Raw genomic sequence first — 19,204 nt, forward strand, 5'->3', positions numbered from 1 at the left:
ACAAGAATTTAAAGGTTTAAAATTAGAACTAAAGATTTTATTATGGTGCTATTACAATAAACTCATAATTAACGTGTGTGAAGTAATCTACGGGTGGACAGCTATCAACGAAGTAGAAGTTGATAATGACAGGGAGAGTGTTTTAGATGTTAAATTTTGAACTGGGTGCAGTGTGACAGCGACGTGAGTGTTATACACCTGATGATGGCCGTCTGAGGCCGAAACATGTAGTGTAGGGAGCAAGATCAAAGACACAAAATATATTGTTTGCACTTAAGACGGACTTTATATCATTTATCGTATGTAATTTAAATCAAAACAACTTTTGTGATGGTAGTTTCCAAGTTTGTAATGATGTTTCCCTCTGAAGATGGTCCGTAAGGACCGAAACATGTAAGGGAGATAAGTTTTCATGTAGTAAAATCTTATAGGTCACATTAGACGGAGTGGTTTGTATTTGTTCAGAAGTTAATATGGGGACAAAGACACACAATAAATTGACACAGAGTAAATTTTGTTCTCAGTCTACTTTACTAACCAACTCCATGGAGCTGAGCGCTTTTTGAGAAACAATCACTTGCTCAGATACTCAGGAATTCATGAAAATTATATTACGCTAGAAGGTTCATTTCTGCTCACAAGAGCCCTCTACTGATCCGTATCCTAAGCTCGATCAATCCGTTTCATACCACCCCATTCTGTGTCTCTAATATCCATTTTAATAATATTTTCCTACATACGTCTAAGTCTTCCTGGTGATCTCCTTCTGCCTGGCTTCCACACCAAAACCCTATATGCACCCCTTTTCTCATCATGTGTGCTACATTCCTGGCCCATCTCATCCTTTTTAACTTGATTTTTCCAATTATATGTGGCAATTTTAAGTTTATTTATGGAGTCCCCCATTGTGTAATTTTACAGACTTCCTATCATTTTAACCCTCTTCGGTCCAAACATTTTCTCAACACCCTTTTCTGAAATACCTTCAATCTTATGTTCTACCCGTAATATCAGGGACCAAATTTCACATCCATACAAAGCTACAGGTAAAATTATAGTCTTGAATATTTTAATTTCTATGTTTTTAGGTTATACTATCGTTATTCATTGATTCTGGTGTCTGTAATGAAGCTATTTCAGCTGCAGAGGTTTTGTAACGTCGAACGAGATGGGCAGAGATTCAAGAGTAGTTGTTACGTGTGGACTTGCAGACAGTGATGATTTCTTTCGAGTAAAACTTCAGAGAAATCTTGCTCGACAGTTCTGTAAACATGGGCTCCTCTCACAAGATTCTGTTTCCTGAAGTGTTATCGGAGAAACTTCTCAGTAATAATCACCGCGGTATAGTTCCAATCGAGTCAAATATTTTGTACGAAACTTGGAATGTTCTGGTAGTTGTCTCGTAAAAAATGTTGTAAATTCTTCCTGTACAAAATATGATACGTTTCTACCAGCTAAAGTATTTTGTAAAAGGCAAAACTAGTTACAGTAACCCCGTGTATACGTACACATAGTGCTTGACTTGTGAATAATGAATTACAAGTCCCATTAGGCACGATACACCCATTAATATTATCATAATAGTTGTTTTAGTTCAATTTGTACTTACTGGCATTCTCGAGGGCTCCCACATTCGGTTCCTGCTGGTTCGTGTGTATCTTGTCGCGGGACACACAGCAGCTCCAGAGAAGCCCACCGCTGCACAGGTCCAGGGGCTTCCCGCCAGCCAGCACGCAGGAGATGCTGAGGCCGCAATCAAACTTGAAGCTGTTGTACCAGCATGTTTGAGGAATCACTGTAACACAGGATGTGCGTCATTTGGGATGATTATTGTGAATGCTGAACAGGGAGGGAATGAGTAGAAGTCTCTACTGTACTAATAAAATATTTTGTTTTAAAAGTTGTGGGAAGACTTGCAGTAAGTAAACGAGCAATAAATAATCCAGACCTATGGTAATAAGTCATACAGTAGGGCAGTATGTCAGCTTTTTACATGTCTACTTCCTGAAGGTTTTTAACTCCTTGAGGAGAGAAATAATAAGCAATATTTTAATATATTTTGATATACTGAAGAAATTGGTTAAGTTAATCAGAATTGATTTAACCTAGAAGAAGTTCGTCATTAATAAATGCATTTCATATTCAGAATTATCTGAAACAGGAAATGCTTTTATCGCCATTGATTTTGACCACCACATGTTAAATGCAAGGGAAGGATGAATGATTTACTTTCTGATTAACTGCTTGCAAGGAGATATAGGTTAATCAATTCCATTGAGCAGTCCTTCTTGGGCTGGTCAAGAAATTCCCACGTTTTTACAGAAATTAAACAGTTATAGCCATGTCAGCAAGGGCCTCTCTCTGAAGTTGTTTCTCCCTTTAAGTTTTCCGGTTGAATTTTGTGGAAGTCTATCACTTTACTCGTTGTTATATTATACACTATCAAAATTCTGTCATTTAATAAAAACAGGGTTGCTTTATTAAGCAGTATAATATGGAGAAACGCTGGCAATGTAACCAGTGTAACCTTACATTTCTGGAGCGGTCAGTTACGCGTCCCGGCCGCATAATTAGGAGAAAATGTCTCTGATTCCATTGGATAAAAATATAGATAGCCCCTGAGAGATTTTGGACGCTGCAGAGAGGAGAAAAATTCTCTACCTGAAATGGAACCCTGATTCCTCATCGTCCTCGATTGTCGCTTTACTGATATATCCCGGCCTTTGTTATTTCATTAAGAATCAAATGTCTGAAAAGAAAAGGCAGGTCATATGGAAGTACACAGTTAAAGCCTGAGATGAGGGAAATCCGATATGCAGTCATAGTGGACGCATTCTATTTGCAAAATCAGAAATACGCCGGCCTTCCGGCCTGAGTAGCAGTAGTCTGACGTAACGACACTCCTCTGTAAACGTCCTGTGCTTGACAGTCACAAATATAAAAGTTCAACTAAGCGACAGAGATGGCAGCGAAAGCACCTACATATTTACGTTTGCGTCTGTAGTTTGGAAGTGTGTATATTTTTATGAAGCCTCCAAAGTGGGCATGTGTGGTATGTTTAACAGTGCATTATCGGATATAGGTTAAATGGTTTTTCGTTTGTAAAAATTTATTTGAGCATGTAAAAATCTAAATAAACTTGGTTGAAAATAAGAAGGTATGTGTATCTTTTTGGATTTTAGGTTCTCACAGCTTTACTTAAAAAAGTAAAAAAAAATGTAAGTAAAAGTATCCCTGTAACAGGCCATAAAGAACCATAGGTTTGTGAGATGTTGAAGTTCCCACATTTCCTAGACAATCGGCTCATAGATGGCGGCAAGGTTGTCAGCCCTACGCGCCGGCCGCCCTTTACCCCCAAGAATATTCTAGGTACTCATTTCTGTTAGAGGCCGAGTCGACCCCAGGACCATATTGCGACTGGAAGGATTAGCTCAATTGGAAAAATCCAATGACAGCATCGGGAATTGAACCCGCGACCTTCCGGCTTGCAGCATAATGCTTCAACCAACTACGTTACACCGTGCCTCCTGTAATTCCATATAATCGGGTGACAATCAATTGACGATGTCTGTAAAATATTCTAATAGCACTGGTATTAAATTTTTTAAAACTGAATATCCTTCACGCTTCGAATTATTTTGTTGGCCATTGTTCTTTCTGTGAGGTAGGAAAAGTGCACACAACATAACAGTATGTAAGATTTGAGGCTTTCACGGCGGTGACTATGAAGAAAGCAGTCTTCTGGGATTTGGCACCGTGTATATGTGGTGTTAACCGACGTTTCGGAGGAACGTATCGGTTCTCACGGTCTCTTCGCTTGCAGATTTCTTATATTTTTCTTCTATCCTGAAGATGGAGGCGATATGTTCCTCCGAAACGTCGGTTAACACCACATATACACGGTGCCAAATCGCAGAAGACTGCTTTCTTAACATGGTCAGTAGTTGGCTGTACTCCCGACTCTTCTTCCGACGTTAGTATCGAAGATCGGGATCGAACTCGGGACCATTTGGGTGCTAAACTTTTAAGTTTAACATTAACTTCTCAACAAGGAATATGCTTCATAGAGTTAGGTGGTAGATTAGTTAATTGGCTATCAGATGGAAACGAAAGTACCTATATTCAAATATTTATTTTTTATGATGAAGGTACAAGTAATTTTTTTTAGCTTCGATTTCTGTAATCGTTTTCCTAAAGAAAGGCGTCATTAAATGGCAACTGATCTCATACTTAACATCAATGACAAATACAAATACAAACCACTCCGTCCAATGTGACATATAAGATTTTACTACTGGTAGTTTCCAGTTTCTAATGATGTTCCCTCTGAAGATGGTCCGTAATGACCGAAACATGTAAGGGAGATAAGTTCTCACGTAGTAAAACTTATATGTCACATTGGACGGAGTGGTTTGTATTTGTAATTGTTAGTGTGACGGACCAGAATGAAACAAATCAAATTTAACATGAACGACATGCAGTACATTTTTCATGTAAATATTAGAGACAGTTAGTGGAGGGGTCTATTTGAATTCATGGCGCTGGTTTAGTGGTGTACATCGACTGTAAAATGCAGCAGGCGACAAATATACTATTGTTTTTGGAAAGTATGAAAAGAAAGATATATTATAATAGTAGCATTATTTGTCGAGAAAAGTGTACGCTAATTTGCGTGTTTAAGAAGCTGTTGAAATGAGTTCAAAATATTGTGATGTGCCGCCAGGAAGGTCGGAATTCAGAACGTCCATTGCTGGAAAACGGCTTAAGCACTTCCCTAGGCAACGGCCTGTTTATATTCCTTTGCCTAGGAATTGCTAGCCATTGACTAACATTGGACGTTCTACAGTCCCGCCTTCCTGGCGGCACTCCACAATATGTTCAATTTCATAGCTGCATTTAGAATATTACGATATACAGCAACCTATGGAAAAATTTCGCCCATTCTTAGTGCTTATCCTGAAATTTAATGCCGAGTGTCCTAATAAGCATATATGTACAATTAACAACAGAATTAGTATTTTTTTTTAAAAGAAACCACCCTTTCGGACTACGACAACTTAAAATTTAAGATAACGTTCTCTTGATCACGATAATTTCCTTACACTGCATGTAGCAGAAATGTGTGGATCTCAGAAAACGAGCAGCTCGAACATTGCTCACTTCAAGCAATTCTACCGAAAGGATGAATAATCTTCCGAGTTCGTAGACAGACGAACTCGCGCCTTATTTACTTATCATGCTATCTGTGTATACATGATTCGCTATTTCGGACACGCTCTTGCACAGAAGGCTTTTAAGTAATTTTAAAAAGTTCTGAATTCACGTAACTTGGGATGTGGTCTATTGAAACGTAATAAAAACTGACTCACTTTTTCCCAGCATATGAGCCAAGGTTGACTCGAATCCTCTGCTGGTAGAATTGGTCTTCTGGTGCAGAACATCCAGTAACATGAGTTCTTGTTCCTCGCTAGTCAACTTCGTGTGGTCTGACCGTCTCAATCTCCGATCCTCTGTTTGCTCAGCCCTCTCTTCTACACTCACAACAGTTTGTCTGGTGTTGAGATCTTGGTGGTCATGTTGCAGGTGTTTCACAGTCGGGTTGTCGTCACTTGTGAACTTAAATTTGCTTTCCGATTGTCTGTAGCTGAAAGGCGAAGAGTTCCGTACACTTTCTGTTACACCAAGGGTGTTGCTGGTTTGTTTTTCCACTTTGTTACGGGATAGTAGTGAGTCTCCGTAGATGTTTGAGATGTATCTTGAACGGAAGGTCGAATCTTCTTGCGGCGCTGTCTGCCTAAGAGAACGCTGTAGAACAGTTGACGTTTTCTCTTGGTTCAGAAAATGGTCGTCTTCAACAGCCTTTTCGTAGTTTAAAATAGGATTTTCTTTCGTGTTTTGACCGTAGTTTCGAGATAAATTTTGAGAATCTGATGTTATTCTATAATTTAGAGGTAAAATATGTTGAATATCCGACACGTACCCGTGATTTAAATTTACATTTAGATTTGTGTGAAGGGAAATTCTTTCCTTGAAGTTGGCACTATTATTTGTTTGCACATAATTGTTGGAAGGAAAGCGAACGGCTTTGCATGGCAACCATAGCAATACTAGAAATGCAAGAAGACACATTATTGTCGTTGCCGTGGTGCTCTTATCTTTTGTTGGTCCCTTCCATTCTTCCAAGTAACAAAAAACAAGCACCGCACTGCCACAGAACCGGCACTCTCGCGGACTTACCAGTCACTGGAGGGAAACCACTGCTAGGCCTCGAAGTGGAACACATGACTGTTGTCATAGCTTTCCATCTCGCTTTCTTCGCTAACGCCTTCATTTTCGTCCTTTTTGAACTGAGACATTTGGGTGGAACTGGGGCACTGGTTACGTTCAGGGAGGGATGCTGATGTAGTATGATATAGTTATACTCATTGTCTTAAGGGTATTTCAAGTACTGGACCACGGTGAGTAATTCAGTTATAGTAGAAAGTTTGTAACGGTAAGGGATTGGTGATGTACTCCTATATATTCTATGAATAAAAGTGGGTTGGATAATGTGAATAATTTTGTGAAGGAATGTACTCCCTTCCCCTTCCTGTGCTATATTAAGCATCACACCATGAAAACTCGAAGAGAGTGAAGTACGGTCACAGATCTAAACATTCTTTACGTCGGTCCCAGTTGGAAGTGAGTAGTGTGCTTCATGCTACATCTGCTTTAACCCTGCAGAAAAAGTACACAATACCCATTGGAAAGGCAGCTAGGTGGGCCCCAGAGCTGATGTAGATACTGTGGAAAAAGTGAAAAGTATTTCCGCACCACCTGGAATCGAACCCTTAATTCCTGGTCATCCACTCTCTAGCCTAGTCGCTTTTCTGACTGAGTTATCTCACAAAAGAGCAGCATAATAAAATAATTGTTAATATTGTTATTTTTATTATAATAACAGCAGTGATGCGAGTAAAACAATGGTAAGTAGTGAAAATAAAATTAATGTTTATTAATAAATTATATTCGGTTTAATAATAGCTTGAAAATGCCGTATATCAGAATTTAAGTAGGCCTACCTAAAGTAAAGAGTACATTGATAAAAGTAAGCTAGATTTTTATGAAGTTGAAACAGAAATAGACTGATTGCGGATCAGGAAAGTACGTTTATTTTGAAACATGGGACTTAGTAAATGTTTGTATTGGTTTCTGCTTCCCGTGTTCTTTTTCTCACCTCTGTCCTCTCTTCTTGATGTCTTACAACCTGGCTGAACCATATCCTCCCGGATCGCCCCATGGGTTCGTTACATTTAACGTAATGCCCTTTCAGTGTGCTTAATCTGTTCATACGTTTCATGTGGCAAACCATATTGTAATTACTTCTGTACCAGCGAACTTAATAAAAGTTTGAATAACAGATTCTTCAATAAAATTTCCATTTCTAATTCCACCTTTTCTTGTTGTTCCATATTTGCTGATTTGTACCAGTGACATATAACTTTCTTTAAATAAAGTTTAACTTTAAATTTATAGTTTCTTTAAAATCGGTTCGTCTACGAAATTTAAATACAGTTCCTTAAGGTTTACAATGAGGCACGCGGTAGCGTGGTTGGTTAATCACTATGTTACAAGCCGGAAGGGCGTGAGTTAGATTCCCGATGAGGTCACTGGACTTTTAAATTGACCTAATCCTTCCAGCAGCACTATGGCCTTGGGTCTGCTCAGCCTCTAACAGAAATGAGTACCAGCCGGCGCATTAGGCTGACAACCTCTCCGCCATCTGTGAGCCGAGTGCATAGAAAATGTGGGAGCATCGGCTACTCAAAACCCTATGGGCCTCCACGGTCCATTACAGAGAGAGTTAAGTAACTTCATGGAGCTGAGCCCTTCTTGAGAAGCTGCCAATTATGAAGCTACTCAGGAACTTCCCAGGACTTTATGGAACCTGAGGGTTCATTACCGTGTTCACAAAAGTCCGCCAATGGTCCCTATCCTGAGCCAGATCGATCCAGTCCATACCACCTCATTCTGTCTCTCTAAAATCGGTTTTAATATTGTTTACTCAAATACTTCTTGATCTCCCTAGTGGTCTCTTTCCATCTGGTTTTCCCACCAATATCCTATGTGTATTCTTCTTCTCCCCATTCGTGCTACATGTTCTGTCCATCTCATCCTACTTGAATTGATCATTCTAATTATATTTGGTGAATAGGTCAAGGTATGAAGCTCCTCATTACGCATTTTCCTCCAGTCTCCTGTCACTTCATTTCTCTACAGTCCAAATATTCACCTCAGCACTTTGTTCTCACACACCCTCAGTCTATGTTCCTCTCTTATTGTCAGAGACCAAGTTTCATATCCATAAAAAAACAACAGGAAAGCTTGTAGTTTTGTGTTTTAATATGTTTTTAGAGAGCGAACGAGAAGACAAAAGATTCTGGACTGAATGGTAGCAAGCATTGCCCGAGTTCAATCTCCTCTTAATTTCCTTCTGAATCAAGTTGTTACAGTCGCTCCCAGAAAACTGAAATGTGGCACATTTTCAAAACATATGTTTTCTGTCGTTATATCATGATTTTGCCCTGCATTTTGATGACGTGACAGCAACATATACTTAGTTTTCTCTGTGTTTACCTCAAGATCAACCTCGTTACTAGCGTCAGTTAAAGTGACTGTGTTTTCATTATGGTATCTATGTTATCTCACAGTGATTCACATCATCAGCATAGGCCAACAGCTGATGTTTCCGTTTTCAATCCAGTCTCACTTTGTTTTCTTGGACCTTACTAATGGCATATTCTAAAGCAAAGTTGAAAAGTAGTTGATTTAAAGCATCTCCTTGTTTTAGACCATTCTGGATAGCAAATTTATCAGACAAATGTTTACCTGTCGGGACTTTACTACACGAATCGTTTAAATATATTTTAATCAGCCTAACTAGTTTCATGGGTATCCCAAACNCTCTCCAGTATCTGACGAATACTACGAACCGTGATAGCGCAGTGGATATAGCGACTAGTTACGGGCTGGACGTCCGAGGGGTCGGAGTTCGAGTCCGGGTGGGGCAAGAAATTTCTCTGTAAGATTTGAGGCTTTCACGGCGGTGACTATGAAGAAAGCAGTCTTCTGGGATTTGGCACCGTGTATATGTGGTGTTAACCGACGTTTCGGAGGTTTACCGGTTCTCACGGTCTCTCCGCTTGCAGATTTCTTATATATTTTTCCACCCAACCTCCCATCTAATGGGTGTCGGGGGCTCTTTCCTCGGGGGTAAAGCGGCAAGGGCTTGAAGCTGACCACTCACCTCCAGCTAGTGCTGAGAACAAGAAAATGTGAATCTATAAACCCAATCCCCATACGCCTTCATTGTGAAGTCCTTAATTTGTTAAGTACATGGAAAACTTTACTTTTACCTGACGAATGCAAAAATATCTGTTCAGTAGATGATCTGTTACGTCGAAACCCACACTGATATTCCCCAGAAATTTTATTTGTATATAGACTTAAGCTTGAGAGAAGGATATTGGCCAAAATGTTGTATGAAGTTAATAGCAGTGATATCCCACCATAATTACTACAGTCAAATTTATCACCCTTCTTGTGAACTGGAGAAGGGAGGTTCAGGGTTAATTTTACCTTTTTTTACTTTAAAATTTACAACTTTTATTTCAAATATATTTAATAAGGCCCATGCCAAATATTTAACTCAAGAAAATGAATAATAATTTCTGAGCCTGTACAATAGTGGAATCATATTTTCCGACTGTGAATGGATTTTGTAAGCATCTAGTAGAGTCGCGTTTCCTGGGACGCGTGCACAAGCCCTAAGATTAAAATTTTACCCTGAAGTAATTTAAAGAATAGTGTCACAAGTTCTACAGCAGATCTTTTTACTCTTTCAGAAAAACACAGCCTCTCACTAATTATATGCATTTTTTTAATAAATCAAACTTTTACACTCGGCAAATGCTGCACTAGAGCGAGTTACGTGGGATAACGGCCTTATTATTCTTACAACTGGTGTGAGAAATAAATCAGTGAAGGATCGTAATACAAGTCGACCTCTTCACGAAGAACGTCTTCAGAGCAACAAAACGACAATCCCAGCTTAATTGCTGTGATTGTGTGGCAAACAAACTGGTCCGGTAGCCATGTTCCTGTACGTGACGGCGGTACGCCTTCTTGTGCAGTGATCTTGTCTGCTTTGATTCTCTACACTGGTCTCCGAAAGGAAAAGCACTACAGAGATGCATCAATTATCTTTACCTTATAATGTACTAAACAAATTATCTTTTTCCATGAAACTTGGCACAAAGAACAGCAAAATGTTCAGGACTAAGAATACTGAACCTCACAGCTTTGTAGCTTACATATACTCAGTACGTTTCAGTACTTGGCATTAAATGTCTCTATGGATTTATCAATACAAATTTCATATAGAAAGTTATAAATCTTTGGTGTTCGGTGAGGAGGGACTATATTACATAATAAAGAAGGGAATAAATTGAAACAAATACCTGGCACTATTTACAAGAGTCGAAAAGTGTGAAAGGTAAAGGTAAATTTGTCCTTGTGCTTAACTAATTAAGCACTGGGCCATGAAGACCTATTGGAGAGTGGATGCATAGATCCACATTTCTTGACCTCAGCACTAGTTGGAGGTCAGTGTACAGCTTCACTCCCATGCCCCTAACCCGGTTCCCCGTGTCGGAAGGTGTAGGAGCCCTACGCAAAGGTCTTCAGTTGACACAATTCTGCCAAACTCCCTGCAATCTACATCCCTCAGACTGATCTCACTACAGAAGTCGAAGACTGTAAGCCGCTAGTACCGAAGGCCATCTTTGGACACGACCCTGAATCAGCGCCATTCACTTCCCAGTACGACTGGCCTTAATGTTATCTTCCATCTCACAGTTGGTCTTTCAGGTGACGTTTCCTGTGAGATTTTGCCATCAAATTCCTGCACGTCTTCCTATACGCCATCTATTTTTAAGTAACCCACGGAACAAGAGTGAATGTGAAAAACAAAATGACTCTGGGAAGAACGTTATAATGACAATTAAGAAACGCTATTGAAACTTAGCGCATGTTTTTTTTATAAATGAAAAGGTTTATTCTTCCATCACTCAAAAGTTTATTTTTCTTATTTGAAAACCCATCATAGATTTTTATACAAATTTATCAGCCTAGAGAGAGCATCAGAGGTAAACATAACACAGGATGCAACACTACTAGATTTGTTTATTATATCTTTATTTTTCTATTATTATTATTACCGTTGACGTACGAATCACTGACCCATGAATGAGAGTGAAAAGCAGGCAGGTGACCTATCCGGCGGTTTGTCTGTCTGAAAGAGAAATTGTTGTCGTGCCTTTGACCTTCCTGCTGCTCACTAGCTGACCCATATTTTGCTGCGTGCAACAATGACCGAAAGGCAGAAACGAATGTTCATATACTCGTACAAATTAATCTCGAGTGTTATGTCGACGATTTTAGGGGTTTCGTGATGTTTCATTTCTCCACATAAACATACAAAAGCTCTTTATTTTTCGAAACCAATTTTGTCGTACTGATATAGTAGTAAAAATATGACGTGTTCTCTGCAAAACTTGCTTGATACGAACACAACATGAGGAAGATATGTGAGACAATATCTGTTCTCTCATATCTCTCACCTTTGAAAGTACTTAGCAAAAAAAGGTAAAGTTGTCCCTGTAGTCAACGAATTAAGCACCACGCCATGAAGGTGTGTGGGGAGTAGATGTATAGATCCACATTTCTTGACCTCGGTACTAGCTGGAGGTGAGTGGTCAGCTTCACGCCCCTGCTGCTTTACCCCCGGGAAAGATCCTCCGGTACCCATTTGATAGGAGGTTTGGTGGAACTCAGAGCCGGTCTGGACGATTTGGAGAAGAGAAAATTATTGACCCAACGGGGACTCGAATTCCGACCCCTCGGTCGTCCAGCCCATAGCCAGTCGCTATATCGACTAAGATACCCTGGCTTTTCGAAACTACTCATACTTAGCAAATTTTGTTTCAATTTGGCATTTGAGTTCTACTTTCAAATTTGTCAGGAGGGTTTTGTTCTTTACAAATTCAGTGCGCTATACACACCCTCTCCTAGGAGCTGAGGTTTTACTTTAAGGTTTTAATCAGAATGGATTTTACTAATCTCAGACCTATATTGCAACATGTGTTTGGAACACTTTTTTAAAGGATGTGTATGTAATCAGAAGGAAATATAATGCCATTTTACCTCAACCATATATTTCGTATAATTACCTTCGCCATGACAGGTTTGTAAAATTGTATTCAATAAAACAAAGTAGTATGGAAATTGCAAAGATTGAATCTGAAGTGTGGCTTTATGTATTCCAAGTGACTACACATTCCCGCACTTGTTTCTCCAGATAATTTCTATTCAACTTCATGAAACCTGCCCCTTGGAAGTTATTCTGACACGTCTTCTTCCACTGTTAATTGGTCTTTAATTGTGCTCTTATATATATGAACCGTTCTACTTGTTAACAAGCCGCAAGATCACGGGTTAGATTCCCGATGAAGTTATTAGAGTTTTCATTTGACCTAATCCTTCCAGCTGCACTTTGGTCCTGGGTTCGACTCAGCCTCTAAGAAAAATGATAACCAGGAATATTCCTGGGGTAAAGGGTGGCCGGCGCTTAAGGCTGACAACTTCACCGCCAACTGTGAGTCGATTATCCAAAAAATATGAGAGCCTTAATGTCTCACAAACCTATGGGCATCCACGGCCTGTTACAGGGATAGCTTTACTTCTTGCTTGTCAACCTACTCCGTCGCCTTAACTACGATTTAACTTACTGTAAGTTTGAGGCTGTTAACTAGTGAATCATTAGTGCGAAATGTTGTATGGGGGTAGATCATAAATATTCACATAGCTGCGCGTGGATCATTTTGTGTTCTTTTCCTTATGTTATCGCAACTGAAGTTTAATGTAAAACATCGGTTCTCGGGAACACACCATGTACGAGCAGAGTGCTAAAGGTTTTCCATAGTTGCAGCAAACATTCGCCTTCAAAGATGGGAACCGAGAAATTGTGGAAAATTCTAACACTGCACGTGGCTCATCCCGGAAAGCCCAGGTTACAGGTTATGTTTTCAGTACATTAACAATTACAAAAATGACGACTCCGAAAGTTTGGAATCTACATTTCATAAATGTAACATATCGTCTTTACTAATGGTAATTATGTACATAAATATGGACTTAAGTGTATAATTATTAATTTATATGTCTTATTATCCTCAACATATAAAATTCAGCATTGTGAAGAAACTGGAATTCATAATTTCTTCCCATGTCTTCCCTTAATCACTCGTTTTAATAACGATGAACCGGACTAACTCAGTCGGTATAGTGACGAGATATGGGCTGGAAAGTTTGAGTTTGATTCACGGGAGAAGCAAGGAAATTTTCTCTCCTCCGCAATCTCCAGACCGTCTCGGGGACCAACAAAGCCTCCTATCCATTGGGTACCGGGGGTAAATCGACCGGGGCGTGATACTGATCACTCACATCCATTTAGTGCCGAGGTCAAGAATGTTGGAACTATACCTCGAGTCCCTCGTGCGCTTCATGGCGTAATACTTAATTACTTAAGAAACTGGATAGCTTGACCTTTACTGCCCTCATCATAAAGAACTAAGCATTGTGAAGAAAGTAGATCTTCTCAGACCATTTTAATCGCTTGTTTCAATAACCACGGAACGCTGATGGATTTTTCTTTTTGTTTTACATACTGATGGAATTTTGCCGCTGGACATTGTCCGATTGATGAGCGCTATGCATATGTATCATGCAAGAAGTGTACTTGAAGACAACGCGCATGAGCGGAACGCTGAAGAAAGTTCCTGCCAGTCACCTTCCCCCCTGCGGCGAAGTAGAGTATAGGTCAATGCAGACCTCGCGGCTGTGCGCATTCTTCTTCGCTTCTTTCTCTCTATTGTTGGTGATAAAACAGTAGGGAGATTCATTACAGTGGACAACAGGGAATGCACTATCTGCATTAAATTCGACAATAGACAGCGTAACGCTGCAATATTTTCGACAGCTGAGACTGTAATGCAGACACTGCAGCCTACAGAGACTGTGGGGCCAGACCTGAACAAATTTCCTATAATTCTAGAAGTATCATTGCCGTTGGGGTTATCATATTGATTTCTTTCCTCATTTTTATTAAATATTTGTATTGTTTATTTTCTTCTAAACTAATATTACATTACAACGGATGAATTAATACATAAAAAGATTAAAATTTTCAGTCAGTACATGGCATTATGTTACAAATATAATATGCACGCAACCACACTTAGATTTATTGAAACTCCTATGCTTGACCATTCATTCTTCAATATCTTGCAAGTATTACTTCTTCATATTCATTTAATATCATATTATACTTACGAAGCTCTTCAAAGAAGCGTGTGTAATTTGAATTATTGGTCCTGAGAAAGCCCTCTAAGTCTTCCAGTCCTTGGTATTCCTCAGCTGTAACACAGGAAAAAGAGTAAACATGACATTACCATGATAATGGTTGTCTGGCGAGGAGTCAGTTCGGGTTTGACCGACAGACATAACAGTGGTTTCCAGTTTAGCCATTAACATTTGAAAAAAAAAAAAACATACCGATAGAAAGCACCAGTCTGGCACACGGTACCAGTTTTAACATCGTCAAAACAACTTGTTTTGTCTATAATTCTTTCGTCGCCTTCATCGTGTATCTAGAACACGGCATGTGGACCACCAGTTATGTATTTATGCGGCCCCCAAGAATTTCCTTCCATTAAACAAAACATATGTTAAAGCTTTCCTCGCCTTAAAAAACGCTACAAACCATCTCGAAAAATTTGCAAAAACTGCTTGCTAAATGTCCCACGTAATTTTTCAGTTCATTTCATACGACAGCTAAAGAAGATTTAGTAATGGAATTAGTATTATTGCAAGGTATTATTCAATATTCGACCGCCTCAGTAGTCTGGCTACAGACTCAGAGGTCCCGGGTTCGATTCCCGGTACTACCAGATTTTGTGAGAAGTATTGGTTCTGGAAAAGGGTCCATTTAACCTCGTGAGTACAATTGATGAGCTATTTCAAGGAAATAGCAGCTCCGGTCTAGAAAGCCGAGATTAAGGGCCGTGGGGATCCGTTGCGCTGACCACGCGACACTCTGTATCCGTTAAAGTTTGTACTAACTTCGCCGACAAGCGGCGGTCGCTCTGAAGGTGTAGTTCGCTTGTGGACTACAGGCCACGGAGTTTGTTGTTGTTGTTATTCAATATTAGTACAAAACCCTCAGCTGCTGATTTTTAAGAACTGGTTATCTGGCAGTTATTTGTGTCTGTATATTTAAGAAAAAAATTAATATGTTTAAGTAATGAGGCTACTGTGTAGGTATCTATGGTATGATACGGCCTCTCTGCAGTTCAAATTTGGACAACCCTAATCTATAATGTTGTGACTGTAACTTCAGATTAACCATTGCTGATTCCTTCAGCTGATACGCTAAGATTAATTGGTTTCTGACCGCCTCTGTGGTCTAGTGGTTAGCGTTCCTGGCTACATATCCATAGGTCCGGGTACGATTCCCGGCGCTACCAGATTTTTTCTGAGAAGTAATGGGTCTGGAACGGGGTCCACACGACCTCGTAATAATAATTGAGGAGCTATTTGAAGGAAGAAGCGGCTCCGGTCTAGAAAGCCGAAATTAACGGCCGTGGGGATTCGTTGCGCTTACCACGCGACACCCTCTATCCGCAAAAAAAGTTGGCTCTAAACTTCGACAACAAGCGGCGGTCGCTCGGTCGGCATAGTTCGCTTGCGGACTAAAATCACAGAGTTATTGGAATATTTTATTGTACTGTAGTACGTGCCTTCCTGGTCCTCATTTTTGTTAGAGGCTGAGTCAACTCCAGGGCCATAGAGCGGCTGGAAGGATTAAGTCAATTGAAAAAATCCAATGACCTCATCGGGACTTGAACCCGCGACCTTCCAGCTTGTAGTAATTAAATAATTTTCCTGGGGAGTAAAGCGCGGCCGGCGCGTAAGGCTGACAACCTTACTGCCATCTTTGAGCCGATTGTCTAGATCAGTGGTTCTCAACGTTTATGAGACCTCGGCCCAGTAAGTTCTTTCTTTATAAGACGAGGGCTCAGTCCCAACAGATTTACTTGTAAATACCTTTACAGTTTTGTTAAAGTTCATGCATTAAGCAAACTATAAAATATTTATTCATGAAAAATGCTTAGAAAATGAAAATGACAAATTCCAGAAGAGCCTCTCGAGGCCCAGTATAATTGATGCCAGGGCCCACTACTGGGCCGCGGCCCGGCGGTTGAGAACCACTGGTCTAGATAATGTGGGAGCCTCAACGTCTCACAACCCTATGGGGCTTCACGGCCTGTTACAGGGATAGCTTTACTTTTTTTACTTTTAGCACGTGCCTTACGCACCGGCAACCCTTTACCCCTATGAAGATTCATGGTACTCGTTTCTGTTAGAGGCCGAGTCGATCCCAGGGCCATAGTGCGGCTCCCAGGATTAGGTCAAATGAAAAATCCAATGAGCTCTTCGGGAATCGAACCCGCCACCTTTCGTCTTTCTTTTCTGTTTTGATCAATGCGAATATTTTATATTTATGAGACATGATGCACTGCGAGATAGAAATCTGACTTATAAATACTATGGTACATTTTTATTTTTATCAGATGAATTTAATAAGAAGCAAGGACACTCTTAAATCTTAAAGATGGACATCTTGTTCCGAAACGTCTATTCAATTTCACTGGACCTTATACCCCAGAAAATAGAAATCTACCGTTGCAAGAACTTCAATTTAGATGTGATGATAACATAAACCTATTTTCCTTCGTAAAAATAAGAAGAGTAGGCTAATACAAAGTTAATAGCGATAGAAAACGGAATGGTTCTGGTCGGTGTGCGCACATGGTCGATTTAACTGAATAAGATGCTAGATGTGTGGACCGAAACAGCGCTCTTTCTCTCCCTCAGTGCTTACTGTTGCGAAATGTCATACTTCGGAGTTTTATGGCAGCAGCGTACCAATAAAGCAGCATTTAGCTGTTAGCCAGGTGTTTACGCCTGTCTCTATCGTCTGATTTCAACTGAAAATATAATTCTCAAACCACTCTTGGCGAAGAAAGCCATAGTCCATCGTGCGAAGCTGGTAGTCGTTGAGCTTGTGAAGAAATCACCCATGCAGAGATTCATTACCGTGCCTAAAAGAAACATTCTTTTCACACGAAGGAACAGGCAAAATAAATTGACATGAAAGGTCGTGGTCACGATTCCCTATGAAGTAATTCGATTTTAACGTTGAAAAATTAATTTACGATGGTACAATTGGAATGAAACCGTTAGTAACAGAATTTGTTACGTAAGTGAAGAAATCTGTAACAATTTGTTATTATTGGTTCATTTCTAGGCAACGGCAATTTAACACCTTAACACATCAATGAATGAACACGGAACAATAGAGGAAACAGAAAAAAAAATGACTGGGGATCCTTGGTTCCTAGGTTTAACGTTGAAGACGTAATGAACATTTACTCTCTCATACATGCAGCACAACTATTTTAATTGATTTAATCCTGCCAGCCGCACTATGGTCCTGGGGTCGACTCAGCCTTTAACAGAAATGAGTACCAGGAATCTTCCTGGTGGTAAAAGGAGGCTGGCGAGTAAGACCGACAACTCCATCGCCATCTGTGACCTCGACCTCTCACAATTTCACCGGGAATCTAATCTTCTCTTAACATATTGACTCAATTGCGTGCCCCTTACCTTTATGTGTCTTCTATAAATTACTATGCTTTATACTGAAGCCAACTTTAGCGGAAAGAGGGTGTCTCGTGATCGGCGCAACGGATCCCCACGGCCGTTAATTTCGGTTTTCTATACCGTAGCCGCTATTTCCTTGAAATAGCTCCTCAATTATCCTCACGAGGCTGAGTGAACCCCGTTCCAGACCCACTACTTCTCAGAAAATCTGGTAGCTCCGGAAATCGTACCCGGACCTCTGGATCTGGAGCCAGGAAATAGCCACTAGACCACAGTTCGCCGACAAGTGGCGGTCGCTCGGTCGGTATAGTTAGCTTGCGGACTAAAATCACAGAGTTTTTATATTGAAGCTGCATTGTAAGGAACAAAATTTTGTAATGCATCAACCATATTTCGCCCTAAAAACTTGCAGTTTCGAAGAATCTGGTACGAAATGCCTAAGAATGTATGTTTCAACATTTTGTCATTTATGTTACGGCTCAAGACCATGAACCTTTGCTATTATTATATTGTAAACTTCTGCCATATTTATCGATATATCTGTATTTGTCTGTGATTTGTCCGTGTTGCTCCTCCCTTCCCTTCCCTGACTGAGTCAGGAAGCAACTAGGCGAAGGGCTGGACTGCCGAAGAACAGGAGATTTCAGGCAGGAACAGGCATTCTTCTCCTAATTTCGTGCCTAGGCCGGCTCTGGGGCCCACCGGCCACTTATTCAGTTGGTAATGAGGCTCTTCCCCATTGGGATAAACGGCCGGGGAGTGAAACTGACCGCTTAAATCCATCTAGTGCAGAGGTTATGAATATATGGATCTATATCTCCACTGCCTCGTATCATTGTGGGAAGGTGCTTAATTACGCACAGAGAAATCTTTATTTTTAACTTGTACCTTCCCCCCTCAGATAAGTCTGTAATTATGTCTACGCTACCAGTCATCAAACGCTCGGCATATAATAGCTCACCTAGCAGGACGTTGGCGATTTCCTGGGTGAGGTCAGTGTGTGATGGCGCTTGTAGTAGCGACGCTGTGGCGACAAGGCAGCACATACCGGCCACATGGAGCAGTGACATGACTGTCAACAACAGACAGAGAAAGAGAATTAAAAGCTGGATATAAACAAGATATATTGTTATGCAGAGAGAGAGAGAGAGAAAAAATAGAACAGTGCGGTACTGAGCGATGTTTCCATTCATACTATACCTACTGATTTGCCAACTAAATTAAATTTATCCGATATAACTTGAAAGTTTTGTATTGTTGCTACTTTGTAATATCAACTTATAAACGGTATTCTATGAGTAATATGCAGTTCCGATTCCCCCCCCCCTTGGCACTACAGCCCCAGTGGGCCTAGGCCTGCCTCCATGAACCTCTGCGTTCA

General features: G+C 40.3%; 1 protein-coding gene across 2 annotated transcripts in view; it reads right to left on the reverse strand.

The window, feature by feature from the left end:
- Window positions 1-19,204, reverse strand: part of LOC111862332 (serine proteinase stubble) — a 58,402-nt gene that overhangs the window by 28,062 nt on the left and 11,136 nt on the right. The window contains exons 2-4 of one of the 2 annotated variants that reach the window (XM_033750707.1): window positions 18,785-18,895; window positions 14,431-14,514; window positions 1,610-1,795 (exon numbers count right to left, since the gene is read on the reverse strand). In XM_033750707.1, coding sequence (XP_033606598.1) covers window positions 1,610-1,795; window positions 14,431-14,514; window positions 18,785-18,893 — 379 coding nt within the window. In that variant the 5' untranslated portion in view covers window positions 18,894-18,895. Of the gene's footprint in view, window positions 1-1,609; window positions 1,796-5,369; window positions 6,201-14,430; window positions 14,515-18,784; window positions 18,896-19,204 lie in introns of those variants that run through there. The other variant, XM_023847633.2, reaches the window with a different exon arrangement.

The sequence above is a fragment of the Cryptotermes secundus genome, unplaced genomic scaffold (genome assembly GCF_002891405.2).
Source record: "Cryptotermes secundus unplaced genomic scaffold, Csec_1.0 scaffold674, whole genome shotgun sequence".
Classification (NCBI taxonomy): Eukaryota; Metazoa; Arthropoda; class Insecta; order Blattodea; family Kalotermitidae; genus Cryptotermes; species Cryptotermes secundus.